Genomic DNA, 19945 nt, shown 5'->3' with positions numbered 1-19945 from the left:
ATCGTTCTCGGTTCCATCGGTCGTTGTTTTCTTTGACCCAAAGATAATTGGTCACTGTCTGCGTCAGGGCGCAATTTGCACGCCTAATTCTTAATCGTTCACCACCGGCGCTTCCAGAACCATTCAGCATGACATGGACATGGACGGATATGTTGATGGAACCAGATAGAGCTCCAGAATCATTCAGTATCTACTCCAATCTCCCTGCATTGATTCGCGTGGTTAATAAGTCTGGATAGGTTATGAATGAATGCCATTGCAGTGCAGATAATCCCAAACAGCAGTTGTGACGACGCGCGCGTCCTCCCTTCGTTAGTAACCTCATTAACCATCCATCCTAACCATTCCTTGGCAACAAAGGAAACCCAACCAAGATCGGCAGCACCTAACGTGAGTCCTTAACCCCTAAGAAATGACGAGAAAATGGAAACTAGTAAACGAGAAGAAACCGTAGCAGCTATTGCAGCACAGCGAGAAAGAAGACGAAATTCAGTACCCCGGCACCGTCCAGCGTCCACTCTCGTCCGTCCGTCAGTCCAACCTCTCGATCGTCCCGACGTGTGGGCCCCACCACAAACGGCGTCATCGGACAGGCACCCGCGCTCCTATTTAAACGCTCCCCTCGGCGTCCGTCACCCAACACTCAAAGCAGAGCACAACAGCTCGTTCGTCAGCACCAGCCACAGAGCTTCCACCGTTCGTCTTGGCCGCCGGCGGCAAGGAGAGGGGCAAGGATGGGGTCGAGGTACGAGGTGGAGGTGACGGTGAGCTCGGCGCGGGACCTGAAGAACGTCAACTGGCGTAACGGCGACCTCAAGCCGTACGCCGTACTCTGGGTGGACGACGGCGCCAAGTGCTCCACCCGCGTCGACCTCGACCACGGCGAGAGCCCCGAGTGGGACGAGAAGGTCGCCGTCCCGCTCCCGCACTCCTCCACGCGCCTCGAGGACGCCGTCCTCCACCTCGACGTCGTCCACGCCAACGCCGCCGAGGGCACCAAGCCGCTCGTCGGCTCCGCGCGCCTCCCGCTCCGCGACGTCCTCGACGACGCCGGCCTCGGCGGCCGCGCGTCCCGCACCCTCCGCCTCAAGCGGCCCTCGGGGCGGCCCCAGGGCCGCCTCGACGTCCGCGTCGCCGTCCGCGAGGCCGCAAGGTACTACGACCCCGCATACCCGCCCCCCTACGGCCAGCCCGCCGGAGCAGGAGCGCGCGACCCCTACGCCGCCCCCGCGCCGACCTACGGAGCCTCCGCTGGGTACGGTTCGGGCGGGTACGGCTCGGGTGGGTACGGCCAGCCGGCCTACGCCGCGCCGCCGTCCGGGTACCCGGCCGCCTACGGCGCCCCGCCGCAGCCTGCTGGCTACCCTGCTGCCTACGGCGCCGCTCCTGCCTACGGAGCTCCTGCTCCTGCTCCAGCATACGGAGCTCCTGCTCCTGCCCCTGCGTACGGATCGGGCGGGTACGGGTCCGGCGCGCCGGCCGTGGAGGACCCAACCAAGAAGAAGAAGGGGATGGGGATGGGGGCCGGGCTGGCGGTGGGCGCGGCCGCGGGGGTGCTCGGCGGGCTGGCGCTGGCGGGCGGGGCGAGCTACATCGAGGACAAGATCGAGGACGGCGTGGCGGAGAAGGTGGAGGCCGACCTGGCCGCCGGCGGCGGGTACGACGACTTCGGCGGCGACGACGACTACTAGAACGAACGAACGGAGAAAACCGGAGCCGAGAGAATGTGCGCGGCGACTGCGACGGGCGATGGTTCCTAGCGAGTAGCGATTTCTTTTCTGTTCTCAGCGGAATTTGAATAATAACGCGAAAAAGAGAGAAACATTCAAGTGTACTGTAGTACTCAGATGAATTCAATCGCATTGAAATTAGACATTTTATTGAACATTATAAGGGAATTTGGAAGAAGCGTGCAATGCAGTTTATGGCGAAAAATCTCTCCCTGCTGATCTCGCTGCCCCGCTATGCTTTGTCCCATTCTTGGTTACTTTTTCCTTGGAAGAAATTAGAACCTCATTCTTGACTCTTTGGGCAAGTGGGGATGAAACGTCCGAGCAAGAACAAAGGCGACGATCAATCCCAAATGACATGTGCATGAAAGGTGTGGCACTTCTCTGGTGTTGGTGGCAGGAACGAAACAAGATTAATCATGAAGAACAACGCCACTCTGTCTCTGATTTTCAGTTCCTGATACAACGTCATGTTGAGGAATGGAAATCCATTTGCATCGATAAAAAAGTGACGAGCACTGTGGAGAAGAAGAGTTGGCTGCTTCCCCCAGATGACATGGTGAAGATCAATTTTGATGGGGCTTTCAGTGAGGAAGCACAGTCCGGGGGCTGGGGCGCCATTAGAAGGGATGCAGCGGGAGAACCTGTATTTGCTGTTGCTGGCAGGGTGAATGCGGCATCTGAAGCGCTACAATCTGAATTGTTGGCTCTTGTCAATGTCATCCCTGTTGCGGAAAACCTAGGAATTGGCCGAGTTGTCTTCTCAACGGATTGCCTTGTTCTCAAACAAGCTATGGAGACGAACTCCTATGATCTTTCGAGGCTGGGACCTCTATTTCTACATGCTAAGTTCCTGTTGTCAATGTCTTTTATTCAGTTTAGCTTTGAATATGTCTCAAGACTATGTAACAAACCAGCACATGAGCTGGCTGCACTTGGTGCGAGTGGGGCATTAGATAGCTGTGAACTGTGGCTGGAGAACTTTCCACCAATTGTAATCAGTCTGGTTGCTGACGATCTTGTCAGGACTTAATGGAATATACGTGTTCCATATCAAAAAAAAAAAAGAACAAAGGCGACCATGACGTCTTGTTTGTGCTGTTCTGGGTGAGAGCGCGCGAATCTCCTCAACTCAATCTGAGCAGAGAGAGATTTTTCGCCTTTCCAGAAAAAAGGGGAAATGTTTTTTTTTTAGAACGGCACGGTAGCTTGTTGCGTTACACAGTAGTGCCACGGGCCGGAATGCCCACTACGCATCGGCTCAGTCCCGCACGGGGAAGAAGCCCACGGGACAGCCACGGTCTAAATTGGTACGGGCAGCCCAGAAAGTGTAACATGAGTGTTCGGGCTCGGCCCACAGCTCGCCTGCGGGCTGCGGCGTTCTCCCGTCCTGGTTTGTCCGTAGTAGTAGCCCGCGGTCACTTCTCAAAAAAAAAAGTTGCCCACGGTTGACATAGGAGGAGACTAGCAAAAAGTGCCCGTGCATTGCACCGGGAGAAACAAATACTCAGAAAAAAAACTCACCTCTTGGTTACTGTTGGTCACATGTTCTCCTAATCACGAGAAACATGACCAATTCTAAGAACCCATCGTGGCACCAGCTTACCGCAGACTTGTAATAACCGCTGATGACATCCCTACACGAAATTTACTAAGATACAAATCCAAATAAATTTATAGCTACGGTTTATTTTTATTGACCAGCAATGAAGAGTATCACTATATTTTTTGTAGCACATGAAAGATATCATTACTAAAAATTATATTTTATTGATGGGGAAGCTGCTACTCTCTCAAATTATGTTTTTTTTTTTTGCCATCCTAAGGTCAAAAATTAATTTTGAAAACATCAAAACCAGGTTCCTACATGCAGCAGAAGTGTCCCGTTTTGATCCTATATACACGGCCTCTCTTTTTTTAGAGAATAAAGATTGTATGTAGTAAACTTGGCGGAAGGGACATCAAGCTTTTTCTACTTCATAGGTCGTAGCGTCAGGCTGATCAAGTATGAATGGGCACACGTAGCTGTTTGCTTTCTCTATACCTGATGATACTGACTGCCGGCCTTCCCGACTCTTGTCTCTCCTCTCAAATCCCGGAGCGCTCCTTACTGATGGCTGTGCCTACCCCCGACTCTCTCTCTCTCCTCTCAATTCCCTCCATTATCGTTAGCCCCTGTGTTTCTGTAATATTCGCTTGTTGTTCCAAGGCGGCTTGCTACAATCCCAAAAATCACGTATATAAACAGATGTGACTCCGTATATGAGAGCGAGGTGAGACTATTGTCTATTGAGCGTGACCCTTTCTTCGGATGTCTCAGTTTCGAACGATGAATAAGAAAGCCCAGACGACCAGCTTCTTTGTGACATGGATAGCGAAATCGTTGCATACTTTGTTGGGCCCGAGCAATATAAAGTGATCAGCCCACTACATTGATGGGAACCAATCAATCGGCCCATACCGAGCGATAGAAAGCGATCAGGAACAAACCATCCAGGAAACGAGCAATCGGATGCGACCAACAAACGAACCGTTTTATGACTTATGCGGTGGCACTGCCCGTAATATCAACAGAAAAACAGGGACAAGTCTAAAACGGACGGAAAAAGTGGGGAGAAACCTTACTTCCTTTATTAGTAGGTATAGATTTATCTACTGATTTCGAAAAATCTATGTTTCTTTTTCTTCCGCTTTAGACCAGTTTGGTTCATCGTCAAGGGATTTCGGCCTGTATGGCTTTGATGGCCATAAGTAGTCTTTGGTATTCCCCTAAAAAAAAGTAGTCTTTGGTATCTTCCATGTTTTGTTTCATGCTTTGTTTTTTGAGTGGGAACCATCCTAGGCTCTCTCATGTAACATGTTGGGATGGACGGCTTATTAAGGCTTTTTAAAATCTACAAGGCTAGTGCATCTTCTGTAGATTTGGTCTTTCTGCAGTAGCTCTTAATCGGATGCTTGGAGCAACACCGAGATGCAAATGTAAAGCTGGAGGCGTTGTACCAGCCAGCCATTCCTTCCTATAAATATTCCAAGAAGACCCGCGCATGCAAGGCACCTGAGAGGGGCAAACCAATCTGGTTCGTCCTGATAAGCTTCATGCACTAGCCAATTGAACCAAAAGTCCGAACTGATGGAAATGGCTGGGCAATCCACATATACACTTCACAACACCCCCACTTGTGTGTGACGGGAGAAGAGAAAGTCAACACGTGAAAGAAGAAGAGCACACTGAAACAGCGGTGGCTTTAGAGGGGGGCAAGAGCAATTTTTAGGCTTAATTGCGAAAACCATGATTTGAACTTGAGACCTGGGGCTCTGATACCATGATAAGCTTCATGCACGAGCCACTTGAACCAAAAGTCCGAACTGATGGAAAGGGCTGGGCAATTCTCATATACACTTCACAACACATCCAATCAGCATGCAACAGTAAGTCTCCAATCCCGCTTTTCACCACAGCCGTTCGATTAGTCAAAATTTTTCTCACTCGTTCGGCTTCGGAAAGACTCCATGACGGGTAGGACCTTCCACGTACGGGGCCCGACTATTAGAGGCAGGCAGGTTCGCACGTTCGGTCGCTTCCTTCTCAGGTTCACGTACGAGAGGTGAAAACCTAGATCGAACGAGCTCCCCAATCCCGTGCGCTCCCCAAGCCGCCGCCACGATCGACCACGAGCCGCCACCGTCGTCGTGCCTTGCCCCCTCGCGCCTCGTCCTCTGCGACTCCAAGCCGCCGCCATCTGTTTATGTCACACCCCTTGCCCCGATGGTGATCTGGGACGTGAGCAGACGTGAGCACACACAGATACAAGAGTAATTTCAATCTGGAAGATAGAAGGAAGAACACGGGAAAGCGAGAGAAAGTTTTCAGGGATTGTTTTTCTTCTATTTCTTTTCTTGCCTTTCCGCTTACAACTTCGGTTGTTATATACTCAGCTGCCAACTCCACTCCTACCCATGGCCCAACAAACACACACACGGTACACACGCCCTCGGGTTAGCTCCATGTCCCAGGTATATTGTACATCTACGTCTTTGATTAGTTCAAGTGCGACAGTTTAGGTATATACTAGCAAAAGTGCCCATGCGTTGCGATGGGTCTAAATTAAATACTCCGCGGTTCTTTTTAATTGATTTAAATTTAGCAAAAAGTTGTACTAAATTCGAGTTTATTAAAAGAGATCGGAGGGAGTAAGTAGATTTCTCCATATCGCAGAAAACAACCGGTTCATTTTTGTTTCTAACATTATAATTGCAAACAACATAGGTTCCATCAAGATTTCCTTTTCGTACCATTTACAATATATTTGTTTTCACCCCTTAACTCTGACAAATATTTTCTATGATTCTTGATGCACTTGCTACTTCATAAAGCTGAATTTAATTTACCTTGAACAATTGATGGTTATCATCTAATTCGCATATTATCTTCAATGTTTATGATTAAATTGTCATCTTACCTCTCTCTAAGTAGGTAAGTAAGGTCTTAAAATCCTCTAAGAAAAAACTACATATAACTCTAGAATGAAAGATCATTGTATTCAACGCAGGCTATACTTGAAACGAACAGCTACACATGAAGGATGGACAATCTTCACGGGTGTGTATGAAGTCGGACACTTCTTATTGTTTCATCCTGACCATCTAGAAACACCAAGGCCTCACTTTCTTACAAGAACCTGCAGTGTCGAGATACACGACTAATTATTCAGAATGCAACGTCTTTATCACAAATCTTCAATTACCAAGCAGCTTACACGTAGAATAAACATACATGGATGGTTTGGTTGAGAGATTGCAGGATTCTTGACGGATTATTGCTTTCAATTAGCCATAGCAGATGGTTTTACTTGGCCAAACACCATTACCAGGCACCGTCTAAATTAATATCTGAAAACTGAAGGTGGCCTGCGGTAACACCATGGGCTCGCGAATAAGTTGTTGGACAGCTAAAAGCTCCCACAAAATTAAATGGGGCAGCTCCTAGGGTTCCACCATTCCCCTGCAAGACCGACGACATGCGCCATATCAAGTGCTAGGAGCACGGATTGGAGCCCTCCAAGGCTGGATCTCAGGTAGATTCGAGGCGAAACACATGCTCCCGGCCGCCACCGGAAGTACTGCGAGCAGAAGAGTGCTGCCACCTCTCCATGGATACTTGCGTGTGCGAGTTGGATGCGGCTAGTGGAGGAGAGCTCGAGGCATCCGGTGGCCAGGTGGCGGCTTGATGTCTACTCACGCTTCTTTTCCTGTAGACAGTGTTGGGCCTCCAAGAGCAGAGATTTGTAGAACAGCAGCAAGTTTTCCCTTAAGTGGATCACCCAAGGTTTATCGAACTCAGGGAGGAAGAGGTCAAAGATATCCCTCTCAAGCAACCCTGCGATCACAATGCAAGAAGTCTCTTGTGTCCCCAACACACCTAATACACTTGTCAGATGTATAGGTGCACTAGTTCGGCGAAGAGATAGTAAAATGCAAGTAATATGGATGTATATGAGTGGTAATAGCAATCTGAATAAAATATGGCAGCGAGTAAACATGCAGTGGAACAGTAAACAAACGGTGACCTCCCCGGCAACGGCGCCAGAAAATAGCTTGTTGACGTGCAGTTGATGGTAGTAATATTGCAGTAAGTAAAGATGCAGTAAAACAGTAAATAAGCGATGATTGCATTATTTGGAAACAAGGCCTAGGGATCATACTTTCACTAGTGGACACTCTCAACATTGATCACATAATAAAACCACTCTACACTCTCTTGTTGGATGATGAAGACCATTAATTGTGTAGGGCTACAAGAGCACCTCAATGCCGGAGTTAACAAGCTCCACAACATTCGATGTTCATATTTAAATAACCTTAGAGTGCATGATAGACCAACGCAATTATACCAAGTACTAACATAGCATGCACACTGTCACCATCAGACTTTGAAAGGAGGAATAGATCACATCAATACCATCATAGTAATAGTTAACTTCATAATCTACAAGAGATCACAATCATAAACTACGCCAAGTATTACATGATGCACACACTGTCACCATTACATCATGGAGGAGGAATAGAGTACTTTAATAACATCACTAGAGTAGCACATAGATTAATAGTGATACAAAGCTCATCATATGAATCTCAATCATATAAGGCAGCTCATGAGATCATTGTATTGAAGTACATAGGAGAGAGATTAACCACATAGCTATCGGTACAGCCCTTAGCCTTGAGGGAGAACTACTCCCTCCTCATGGGAGACAGCAGCGGTGATGAAGATGGCGGTGGTGTCGATGGAGATGCCTTCCGGGGGCACTTCCCCGTCCCGGCGGCGTGCCGGAACAGAGACTTCTGTCCCCCAGATCTTGGCTTCGCGATGGCGGCGGCTCTGGAAGGTTTCTCGTACCGTGGCTTATTCGTATCGAAGATTTAGGTCAGGGGGCTTCTTATAGGCGAAGAGTCGGAGTCGGAAGGCTGACGGGGGCGCCACACAACAGGGGCGCGCCCCCCCTTGGGCCGCGCCGCCCACACGTGTGGTGGCCCCAGGGCTCCCCTCTGGTGCCTCTCGGGTGTTCTGGAAGCTTCGTGGAATTATAAGGTTCTGGGCGTTGATTTCGTCCAATTCCGAGAATATTTCCTTACTAGGATTTCTGAAACCAAAAACAGCAGAAAACAGGAACTGACACTTCGGCATCTCGTCAATAGGTTAGTTCCGGAAAACGCATCAAAACGATATAAAGTCTGAACAAAACATGTAGGTATTGTCATAAAACTAGCATGGAACATCAGAAATTATAGATACGTTGGAGACGTATCAGCATCCCCAAGCTTAGTTCCTACTCGTCCTCGAGTAGGTAAACGATAACAAAGATAATTTCTGAAGTGACATGCTACCAACATAATCTTGATCCAATAATGATGTAAAGCATATGAACTGAGATCAAATCACTCAAAGCAAATGTCTATATTGATATAAGAGATGATAATGCAAGAGTTAAACAAGCTAGAAGTTTTCATGAACTATTGCTTCAAAGACATGAAACCGTACAAAGTTCATTAAAGATGTGTTAAGTATTCAGCGTAGAAGTTCTATCCTTCATTCCAAGCATCAAGTAAATTTTCACAACATAAGAAGGATTCAGTCAAGTAAACATAAACATGAACGTCATGAATCAACTGTTTCGAAGTCTACTCAACCGGTGAGCGCAAGCATTTGGTATTAGCACCAGGATGTTATGGCATGAAGAATGTTAATGGGGGTTTGGAAGGCCAAATGGAAGAAAGTCTTACAAAGCTATAAGTGATCATTAGACAAGAGGAAGTCTTATGATCGAAGCTATGCAAGGAGTAGTGATTGCCATGCAACAGATGCACATAGAGCTATATGTGTATGAAAGCTTGATACGTCTCCGACGTATCGATAATTTCTTATGTTCCATGCCACATTATTGATGATATCTACATGTTTTGTGCACACTTTATGTCATATTTATGCATTTTCTGGAACTAACCTATTAACAAGATGCCGAAGAGCCAGTTGCTGTTTTCTGCTGTTTTTGGTTTCAGAAATCCTAGTAAGGAAATATTCTCGGAATTGGACGAAATCAACGCCCAGGGGCCTATTTTCACACGAAGCTTCTAGAAGATCGGAGAGTCAACGAAGTGGGGCCACGAGGTGGCCAGGAGGTAGGGCGGCGCGGCCCCACCCTTGGCCGCGCCGACCTGTCTCCTGGGCCCCTCGTGACGCCCCCTGACCTGCCCTTCCGCCTACAAATAGCCTTCGTCGCGAAACCCCCAGTACCGAGAGCCACGATACGGAAAACCTTCCAGAGACGCCGCCGCCAATCCCATCTCGGGGGATTCCGGAGATCGCCTCCGGCACCCTGCCGGAGAGGGGATTCATCTCCCGGAGGACTCTACGCCGCCATGGTCGCCTCCGGAGTGATGAGTGAGTAGTCTACCCCTGGACTCTGGGTCCATAGCAGTAGCTAGATGGTTGTCTTCTCCTCATTGTGCTTAATTGTCGGGTCTTGTGAGCTGCCGAACATGATTAAGATCATCTATCTGTAATGCTATATGTTGTGTTTGTTGGGATCCGATGAATAGATAATACTATGTTATGTTGATTATCAATCTATATCTATGTGTTGTTTATGATCTTGCATGCTCTCCGTTATTAGTAGAGGCTCTGGCCAAGTTTTTGCTAGTAACTCCAAGAGGGAGTATTTATGCTCGATAGTGGGTTCATGTCTCCGTGAATATGGGGGAGTGACAGAAACCTCTAAGGTTATGGATGTGCTGTTGCCACTAGGGATAAAACATTGATGCTATGTCCGAGGATGTAGTTATTGATTACATTACGCGCAATACTTAATGCAATTGTCTGTTGTTAGCAACTTAATACTGGAAGGGGTTCGGATGATAACCTGAAGGTGGACTTTTTAGGCATAGATGCATGCTGGATAGCGGTCTATGTACTTTGTCGTAATGCCCAATTAAATCTCACTATACTCATCATAATATGTATGTGCATGGTCATGCCCTCTCTATTTGTCAATTGCCCAACTGTAATTTGTTCACCCAACATGCTATTTATCTTATGGGAGAGACACCTCTAGTGAACTGTGGACCCCGGTCCAATTCTCTATACTGAAATACAATCTACTGCAATTGTTCTACTGTTTTCTGCAAACAATCATCTTCCACACTATACATCTAATCCTTTGTTACAGCAAGCCGGTGAGATTGACAACCTCGCTGTTTCGTTGGGGCAAAGTACTTTGGTTGTGTTGTGCAGGTTCCACGTTGGCGCCGGAATCCCTGGTGTTGCGCCGCACTACATCTTGCCACCATCAACCTTCACGTGCTTCTTGACTCCTACTGGTTCGATAAACCTTGGTTTCTTACTGAGGGAAACTTGCCGCTGTACGCATCACACCTTCCTCTTGGGGTTCCCAACGGTCGCGTGCTGTACGCGTATCAAGACTGTTTTCTGGCGCCGTTGCCGGGGAGATCAAGACACGCTGCAAGGGGAGTCTACACATCGCAATCTCTTTACTTTGTTTTTGTCTTGCTTTATTTTATTTACTACTTTGTTTGCTGCACTAAATCAAAACACAAAAAAATTATTTGCTAGTTTTAGTTTATTTGCTATCTTGTTTGCTATAAAAAATACAAAAAAATTAGTTACTTGCATTTACTTTATCTAGTTTGCTTTATTTACTGTTGCTAAAATGGGTACTCCTGAAAATACTAAGTTGTGTGACTTCACAACCACAAATAATAATGATTTCTTATGCACACCTATTGCTCCACCTGCTACTACAGCAGAATTCTTTGAAATTAAACCTGCTTTACTAAATCTTGTTATGCGAGAGCAATTTTCTGGTGTTAGTTCTGATGATGCTGCTGCCCATCTTAATAATTTTGTTGAATTATGTGAAATGCAAAAGTATAAAGATGTAGATGGTGACATTATAAAATTAAAATTGTTCCCTTTCTCACTAAGAGGAAGAGCTAAAAATTGGTTGCTATCTCTGCCTAAGAATAGTATTGATTCATGGACTAAATGCAAGGATGCTTTTATTGGTAGATATTATCCCCCTGCTAAAATTATATCTTTGAGAAGTAGCATAATGAATTTTAAACAATTGGATACTGAGCATGTTGCACAAGCATGGGTAAGAATGAAATCTTTGGTTAAAAATTGCCCAACCCATGGACTGACTACTTGGATGATCATCCAAACCTTTTATGCAGGACTGAATTTTTCTTCGCGGAACCTATTGGATTCAGCTGCTGGAGGTACCTTTATGTCCATCACTCTTGGCGAAGCAACAAAGCTTCTTGATAATATGATGATCAATTACTCTGAATGGCACACGGAAAGAGCTCCACAAGATAAGAAGGTAAATTCTGTCGAAGAAACCTCTTCCTTGAGTGATAAGATTGATGCTATTATGTCTATGCTTGTGAATGATAGGACAAATGTTGATCCTAATAATGTTCCGTTAGCTTCATTGGTTGCCCAAGAAGAACATGTTGATGTAAACTTCATTAAAAATAATAATTTCAACAACAATGCTTACCGGAACAATTCTAGTAACAACTATAGGCCATATCCTTATAATAATGGCAACGGCTATGGTAATTCTTATGGGAATTCTTACAACAATAATAGGAACACACCCCCTGGACTTGAAGCCATGCTTAAAGAATTTATTAGTACACAAACTGCTTTTAACAAATCTGTTGAAGAAAAGCTTGGGAAAATTGATATACTTGCTTCTAAAGTCAATAGTCTTGCTGCTGATGTTGATCTTTTGAAATCGAAAGTTATGCCTAATGAAAATCATAATAATAAAATTGTTACTACAGCAAATGCCATCCAAGTTAGAATTAATGAGAATATAAGATTGATGGCCGAATTGCGTGCTAGATGGGAAAGAGAAGAAAATGAAAAAGAAGATAATATAGCTAAAGTTTGGACTATTACCACCACTAGCAATGCTAATGCTCCACAAGTTTCTGCACCTCCTACTATTACTAATAAAAGAATTGGTGTTAGCAATGTTTCCACTTCCAATGCAAAGCGCGAAAAACTGCCTGAAACTGCTGAAACTGCCTGTGATAAAACTGCTGAAATTTTTTCCAACATTGGGGATGATGATCCCATTGCTTTAGATTATAATGGTTTGAATTTTGATGATTGCCACATCTCTGAAGTTATAAATTTCTTACAAAAACTTGCTAAAAGTCCTAATGCTAGTGCTATAAATTTGGCTTTCACGAAACATATTACAAATGCTCTTATAAAAGCTAGAGAAGAGAAACTAGAACGCGAAGCTTCTATTCCTAGGAAGCTAGAGGATGGTTGGGAGCCCATCATTAATATGAAGGTCAATGACTTTGATTGTAATGCTTTATGTAATCTTGGTGCAAGTATTTCTGTTATGCCTAAGAAAATCTATAATATGCTTGACTTGCCACCATTGAAAAATTGTTATTTGGATGTTAATCTTGCTGATCATTCTACAAAGAAACCTTTGGGGAAAGTTGATAATGTTCGCATTACCGTTAACAATAACCTTGTCCCCGTTGATTTTGTTGTCTTGGATATTGAATGCAATGCATCTTGTCCCATTATTTTGGGAAGACCTTTTCTTCGAACTGTTGGTGCTATCATTGATATGAAGAAAGGTAATATTAAATATCAATTTCCTCTCAAGAAAGGTATGGAACACTTCCCTAGAAAGAGAATGAAGTTACCTTATGATTCTATTATTAGAACAAATTATGATGTTGACACTTCGTCTCTTGATAATACTTGATACACACTTTCTGCGCCTAGCTGAAAGGCGTTAAAGAAAAGCGCTTATGGGAGACAACCCATGTTTTTTTTACTACAGTATTTTGTTTTATATTTGTGTCTTGGAAGTTGTTTACTACTGTAGCAACCTCTTCTTATCTTAGTTTAGTGTTTTGTTGTGCCAAGTAAAGTCGTTGATAGTAAGGTTCATACTAGATTTGGATTACTGCGCAGAAACATATTTCTTTGCTGTCACGAATCTGAGCCTAATTCTCTGTAGGTAACTCAGAAAATTAAGCCAATTTACGTGAGTGATCCTCAGATATGTACGCAACTTTCATTCAATTTGAGCATTTTCATTTGAGCAAGTCTGGTGCCTCAATAAAATTCGTCTTTACGAACTGTTCTGTTTTGACAGATTCTGCCTTTTATTTCGCATTGCCTGTTTTACTATGTTCGATGGATATTTCGATTCCATTGACTTTCAGTAGCTTTGTGCAATGTCCAGAAGTGTTAAGAATGATTATGTCACCTCTGAACATGAATATTTTGATTGTGCACTAACTCTCTAATGAGTTGTTTTGAGTTTGGTGTGGAGGAAGTTTTCAAGGATCAAGAGAGGAAGATGATACAACATGATCAAGGAGAGTGAAAGCTTGTAACACCCCAAATTTCAATAAAAAGAAAGTTAGAGAATTCCAGAAAGCAAAATTTCAAACCAACAAAAACTTTTCTATTTGCATATAGTACCATGCATAGGACTTGTGCATTTGAGTGATATGCCATGATGATTGCTTGTACTTGTATTTGCTGTGCTCTAAAACCCTAGTGTGATCATAGTAAGATCACCAACCAAATAAATCAAAGAGGAAGAAATTCCCTAAAATGCAAAACCTTAAAAACCCTCACATATGCCCTATGGCATTTTTATAAGTTTTGACCCTAGACCTATTTGGTCTTCACCATTAGTTGAATAATGTTATTAAACACTTATTACAACTTTTGGAATCAAAGTTTCACAAATCAAATGAAATTCAAACACAATTCCCACTCACATATGATAACGGTCAAATCTGCCAAATTTAGTCTGATCACTACTTTGAGCCCCTGCAATTCAAATTTCTCAAACTAAACCTTGCTAACTCTTTGCACCTCATCCAAGAAAACATCAAGATGAACACTTTTTGTAAAGATCACCATGCCAAATTCTTTCTTGAGCAATAACTATGCTCATCCAAAGTTGCAACATTTTAACAAGTGCAACAATCTCCACTTAGCCATTTTGGCCAATCTTGGAATTATAATTTTTCCACCACCACCTCAAATCACCTCTGGTCAATTACAACTAATAGCAACACTCACATTTCAAAAACTTTCACCTTTTGAATTAATTCAAATTTGGATATTTTTCACATTTTCCAAATATGACACTATTACACACTATTTGAAATAGTGAATCTACCTCACCTAAACTACCCTAATCTATCACATTGTGTCCCTGGTCCCCTTAAACCCTAAGTGATGCATAGTGAGGCTGAGGAGAGGAGAGGGCAAGCTAGGGCATGGCCATGCCGGCCATGTCCCCGAGCCCGACCACCTCCACCTCTCTCCCTTCCTTCCCCAACTTGACTACCCTGCCGTTGCTCGCCACCGTGCTACCCTAGCGCCGCCTAGCACCACCCTGGTCGAGGAGGAGCTCGACAACGCCCGGACGACGCGCGCCCAAAATCGCCCTGGATGCCGCTCGCGTCGCGACCATGCGCGCCACGGACGCGCCCTGGACACGCGCCGCGCCCCCACCACGAGCACGCCCTGGTCCCTCCCGCGACAGGTTGAGCACCGCCGTGACACCTCAGCCACGCCAGACACGCGCCCAGCACCAACCCGTGACCGCCGGCACCGGAGACGACGACCTGTTCCCGTAAACGCCGCGAGCATGTCGACCACCACCCTGCCCCGCAACCCTTGCTCAATCCTATAAATAGAGCGTTCCCTGGAAGCAACTGAGCACACCATCTCACTCCCCACCCTTCACCACTTCTCCTCGCACCATTAGCCACCTCGATCGTCGCCGGAGCAAGGCCAATTGCAAGATCGGAGCCGCGGAAGCCCTGGAGCAATCGCCATTGATCCAGGCCACCTCGAGCTCCGCCACTGCTACCAGCTGCTTCGCCGTCGTCCACACCTTCCCCGAGCACATTGCCAACCCTAGCTGGAGCCGCTGTAAGCTCTCCCACCCCCTACCAGAGCCGCCGGTGAACTCCCCTCTCGCCGGCGGGACGATGAACTGGAGCCGTTCGATCGGATTCTAATCCTACGCCCCACATTGAAACATACCGCTTCGGGCGTTATGAGCCACTGACGCCTGGCCCCCACCCTGTCAGGCAGCCCGCGCGTCTATGGACCGTGGCTGGGCTGGACTGGGTTGGTTTGGGCCGTTTTCAAATTGTTTAGCCCAACTAGTTTTCCCGCCGGCCTGTTAAATTCAAATCCAGTTTAATTATTACAAATCCATTTCAATACTGTCCAAACTTTGAAATTTAATAGATTCAAATTGGCTAAACCAAATTTAGTGAACTTTATGTTGTTGGAAAGCTAATGAAAATATCTAGCCAATGCCACTGGCCCCATGGTCAGATTCTTTGTAGAATAAATGTGATAAAAATAACAAGACAGGGACTTTTCCCTATTCAAATAATTCTTAAAAATCAACCAAAATAGATATTAAGTTAATTCCAACTCTAATAGCTCACATTTGACTTACACTAATTGTTTATGCAATAAAATGGTGTGGTCACTTTGTATGATCATGCCATGGTTTAATGAATGGATATTATGGCTAGTTTAACTAGTTGATATTGTCCAAAACTATTAAAGTTAAATTATGTGGAGTATTACACTTCATTTAAACTTGTCTCACATGGATTCATGGGATGTTTGGACCCCTGGTCCCAAACTCTCTTATATGAATTACTTGAGATTTAAATCAAATGTAGTGTTATTTAAATAGTATGAGGTGATCCACCTCATTTAAATCATTTTCTCAAATGATGATGATGAACATTTGACTAAGGTCAATATGAGTTCATCTATGATTGGTTGAGAAATTAAATCTTAAGAAGATTTCAATGAGAGGAAATTATTTCTCAAGAACCCTATGGAAACTATCATTTACATATGAGATACAAAGAAGTGCATTCTATTTAATCCCACAACCCATGCACCCTAGTTAATTATTTGTGTGTGCATAGACTAGTTTGTGTGTTATATGTGATGTATGGAATAGCCATTGAATTAGTGAGTAATTATACTCGTATTCACATTTAGACGGTAGCACCGGAGAGTACGCCGAAGAAGAAGGTTGCTACCAAGAGGAGGAGGAGGAACAGTTTGAGAACTACCAAGGCAAGCTATTACCAATGCAAGCTAATATTCTTGCAAAGTACAAAGCCCCCTTGGGGCAAGGCACCATGTTTCTTATCTTTTCTTATATGAACCCATCCCAAGTTTTTACTTTACAAGTTTTTAATTGTTTTCTAAATGAGTTACTTTTATAGTTAACTTTGGTCAAAGTACAAGTTGATTACTAGAGTAGTGAGTTAGTCTTCTCCAAGCCAAGCAAGTTAGCACCCCTCATGAATTAGAGCTAGTGCTAATAAATTAAAACTTGACTACTCTAGATGGGAACAATGTGAATTTGAAGGATTTTTGAAACCTTGGAATGAAGATGCATTCCATTGAATGATTTTGAAGGTGAATGTGAACAAGAGAAGATGGTGATTTTTGATAAAACAATGATGTTGGTTTGAATGCGATACCTTTCCAATTATTAAGTACCCCCACAATACCTGATTATGGGTAGGGCTTAACTGGAAGTTTATGCGTCTTAGTATGGGTTCCCTCTAAACAAGCGTCATCGGGGTTATGCCGAAAGCTGCCTCTACCACAAAAGAAATGATATGATATGATGCGAAATGAGGTGAATGTCCGGCCCAAGCCCTGTGCAGTTCCCAGGTTGACAGTTGGTCTTCACTGGGAGGCCAAGCTCATGGGGAGAGGTGCTCATACTAGGATTCGTAAGTGAAAGGTTATGGTTGATGATCCGCGTACTGTGTTACGATGATTCGGGGAAATCCCGACGGATGAAATCAAATGTTGTGGCACAAGTGTGCAACCTCTGCAGAGTGTAAACCTATTCGAATAGCCGCGTCCACGGTTACGGACGGTTGGAAAGGCCATACAGTTGCCGATGTCATATCTTTGAAAATGATGTTGAAAGGGGTGATGGTGAAAGGACTTGTGGTGAATTGAATTGAAATCACCACTTGAATGGTGGGAATGACACTAATGTTCCCACTTGAGTTAGTTAGCACTTGAATAAGTTTTTCTCAAACTTTGTGAACTAAAACTAGCTTTATGCAAATAAACTAGAGCTTAGCAAACCATACTAGAATGTCTAGCACTTACATTATTATTAGTTTGCGAGTACTCAACGTACTCACGGCTTTGTCCCTGGCTATTCAAATGGCCAGAGTATGAAGAGGACCAAGGAGACGACCAGCAGGACGCCTACGACAACTAAGCGCCTTCCGACGTCAAGCGTTGGCCTGTGGACTAGAGAGTCCTTGTATCTTACGCTTCCGCTATGTTGAACTATGAACTTGTGTTTGTTCGTTGATCCATAGATCAACTATTCGTGTAATATGGATCATGTGATTCCAAATTGTAAGACTTATAGTTTGTAATGAATGATGACTGTGATACTTAACTATTATGCCTCGCAACAACAATATTCCTGGGATTGCGATGTATGACATAATAGGCATTCGGACTTAAAAATCCGGGTGTTGACAAGTTGGTATCAGAGCCATTGTTTGACCTTAGAAGACCTTAGTTAGAATGGGCGTTCTGAAAAATTTAACTTTGAAAGCAAATGAAAGAAACTATTTGTGAAAATTTACTACACTCTTGTCTTTGAGACTTTGCCAAAATTTGATGAATCATGTTCTATCTTATTTGAATCAACTTAAAACTTTGCCACACTTTGCACTCTCTAACTTACTCATCCAATTCTCTTTTAGATGGCGCTGAATGAACCCATCAACACCATGTTTTACCAGCTTGGGAACGGAGGGAGCTTGATCTTCGAGCACGACCTCAACGCCCTCTCTGATTTCCTTGGGCGCCCACACCCCGAGTTCCACGGGGTTCAGCTGGACGACACGCCTGGAGGAGAGTTGCAGTGGGTGATCACTGCCGACTTAAGGTGCAAGATGGAGCCTCCCACCTCGGAGAGGATCCTCTTCTCCTTCCGCGAGAGCAACTGGCTCGACGGACTCGCCCGTGGCCTACAGGAGGCACTTGCGCGCCTCTGTGGACAGAACGTGGTGAGCATCCTCGCTTCTCGCTACGCCCACCTTGTGAGGCGTGATGCCGCGGGAGTGCCCATGGAGCTGCAGCCGCACCCGGAGTTTAGGCACCATGCTGAGCACCTGGACTTCATGCTCTACCAGACTCAGAGGGACCTCGACGCCACACGCGCTTACGCGAACCAGACCCATGCTCACATCACCGAGCAGGGTGAGGCGATCAAGCTACTCAACAACGACCGCAAGAGCCTTCGCCAGCAGCGTGCCAAGAAGGACGCTACGATTTGTCGCCTTCGCGCCCGGATCGCGTCACTTGAGGCCACTGTCAAGGTCCAGGAGGATCAGATTCGCCAGCTGGAGGATGACGATGGAGGCATCGACATTCAGGGAGGAGACGCCTTTCTGAGTGACGACAACGACTTTGAGGAGGACGAGAACACCGAGGAGGAGGACTACGAGTTCCTGGAGGCAGGACCCGACGACTACGTCCCGATCGATGTCGATGATGAGGAGTAGTTGCACTAGTTCACTTATAGTAGGTGTGAGTTGTATCCCGTCCCTTGTATCGTAGCATGAGAATGGTTCTTAAAACCATTGGAGTATGTGTGTAGTTTGTACTATGTGTTGCATGAATGAATGAATGTTATGTTTGTCATGAAAAGATTACAAGTTTTCAAATGTTTTTCAAACTTAATCAAAATGAACCCTATAATGTTCCCTCTTATCTCATAATCTTCTACATCTTCAGATGGCCCCTCCGAATCGCACCAACGACGCGATGCTGCAACTTCTGCAAACCATGCTTGCAGACCGGGAAACCGAAAGAGCCGAACGCCAAGCCAACCTCATCGCCTTGCAGAACATCGCCAACCAAGGCCATGGAAATCATGACCACCCCGGATCTAAGCTCAAGAACTTCCAAAACACCAACCCTCCGGTGTTTAGCAAGACCGAGGAGCCCCTCGATGCCGACGATTGGCTCCAGACTATGAAGAACAATCTGGAGGTAGCCGGAGTAGAAGCCAACGAGAAGGTCCTGTTCGCCACACACTATCTCGCTGGACCAGCCCGCGCTTGGTGGACAAGCACCCGTGCCATGAATGGAGGGCAATTCATGACTTGGGAGGATTTCAAACTCAAGTTCAGCAAGTACCATGTACCCCTGGGTCTTATCAAGAAGATGAGGGATGAATTCCGTGAGCTGAAACAAGGTCGCATGACGGTGGTTGAATACCGCAACAAGTTTCTCACTTTGTCGAGGTATGCCCCTGATGAGACCGACACCGTTGAAAAGAGGAAGGAGAGATTCCTGAACGGACTGCATGATGAGATGCAGACTGTCCTCGTCAACATCCCCTTCGCCGACCTCGAAGCCCTTGTTGACTCCGCCATCCAGATGGAGGGCAAGTTGAACCAAGCCAATGAGAACCGCAAGTGCCGCATGGCCAATCAGAGTGGATCAAGCCACCCCCAAAAGTTTCGCCCTAGCTCAAGCGGAGGTTTCACTCTGAGAAACAACAAACCCCAGATGCAGAACTCTCGCC

The 19945-nt window shown here is 45.4% G+C and overlaps 1 protein-coding gene across 1 annotated transcript; it reads left to right on the top strand.

The window, feature by feature from the left end:
* The first annotated feature begins 620 nt into the window (after positions 1-620).
* Positions 621-1887, top strand: LOC127315195 (uncharacterized). The gene has a single exon (XM_051345709.2). It carries the CDS (start codon positions 735-737, stop codon positions 1689-1691), a length of 957 nt encoding a protein of 318 aa, XP_051201669.1. The 5' UTR covers positions 621-734; the 3' UTR covers positions 1692-1887.
* The last annotated feature ends 18058 nt before the right edge of the window (positions 1888-19945 follow it).

This window comes from Lolium perenne, chromosome 7 (genome assembly GCF_019359855.2).
Source record: "Lolium perenne isolate Kyuss_39 chromosome 7, Kyuss_2.0, whole genome shotgun sequence".
In the NCBI taxonomy this organism is placed as follows: domain Eukaryota; kingdom Viridiplantae; phylum Streptophyta; class Magnoliopsida; order Poales; family Poaceae; genus Lolium; species Lolium perenne.
Note: the sequence above shows the minus strand (reverse complement) of the source record. Positions and strands in the feature narration are given on the sequence as shown.

What these genes read in the sequence shown, in the direction of transcription:
- LOC127315195 (XM_051345709.2), top strand. Translation starts at nt 735, where the DNA reads ATGGGGTCGAGGTACGAGGTGGAGGTGACGGTGAGCTCGGCGCGGGAC.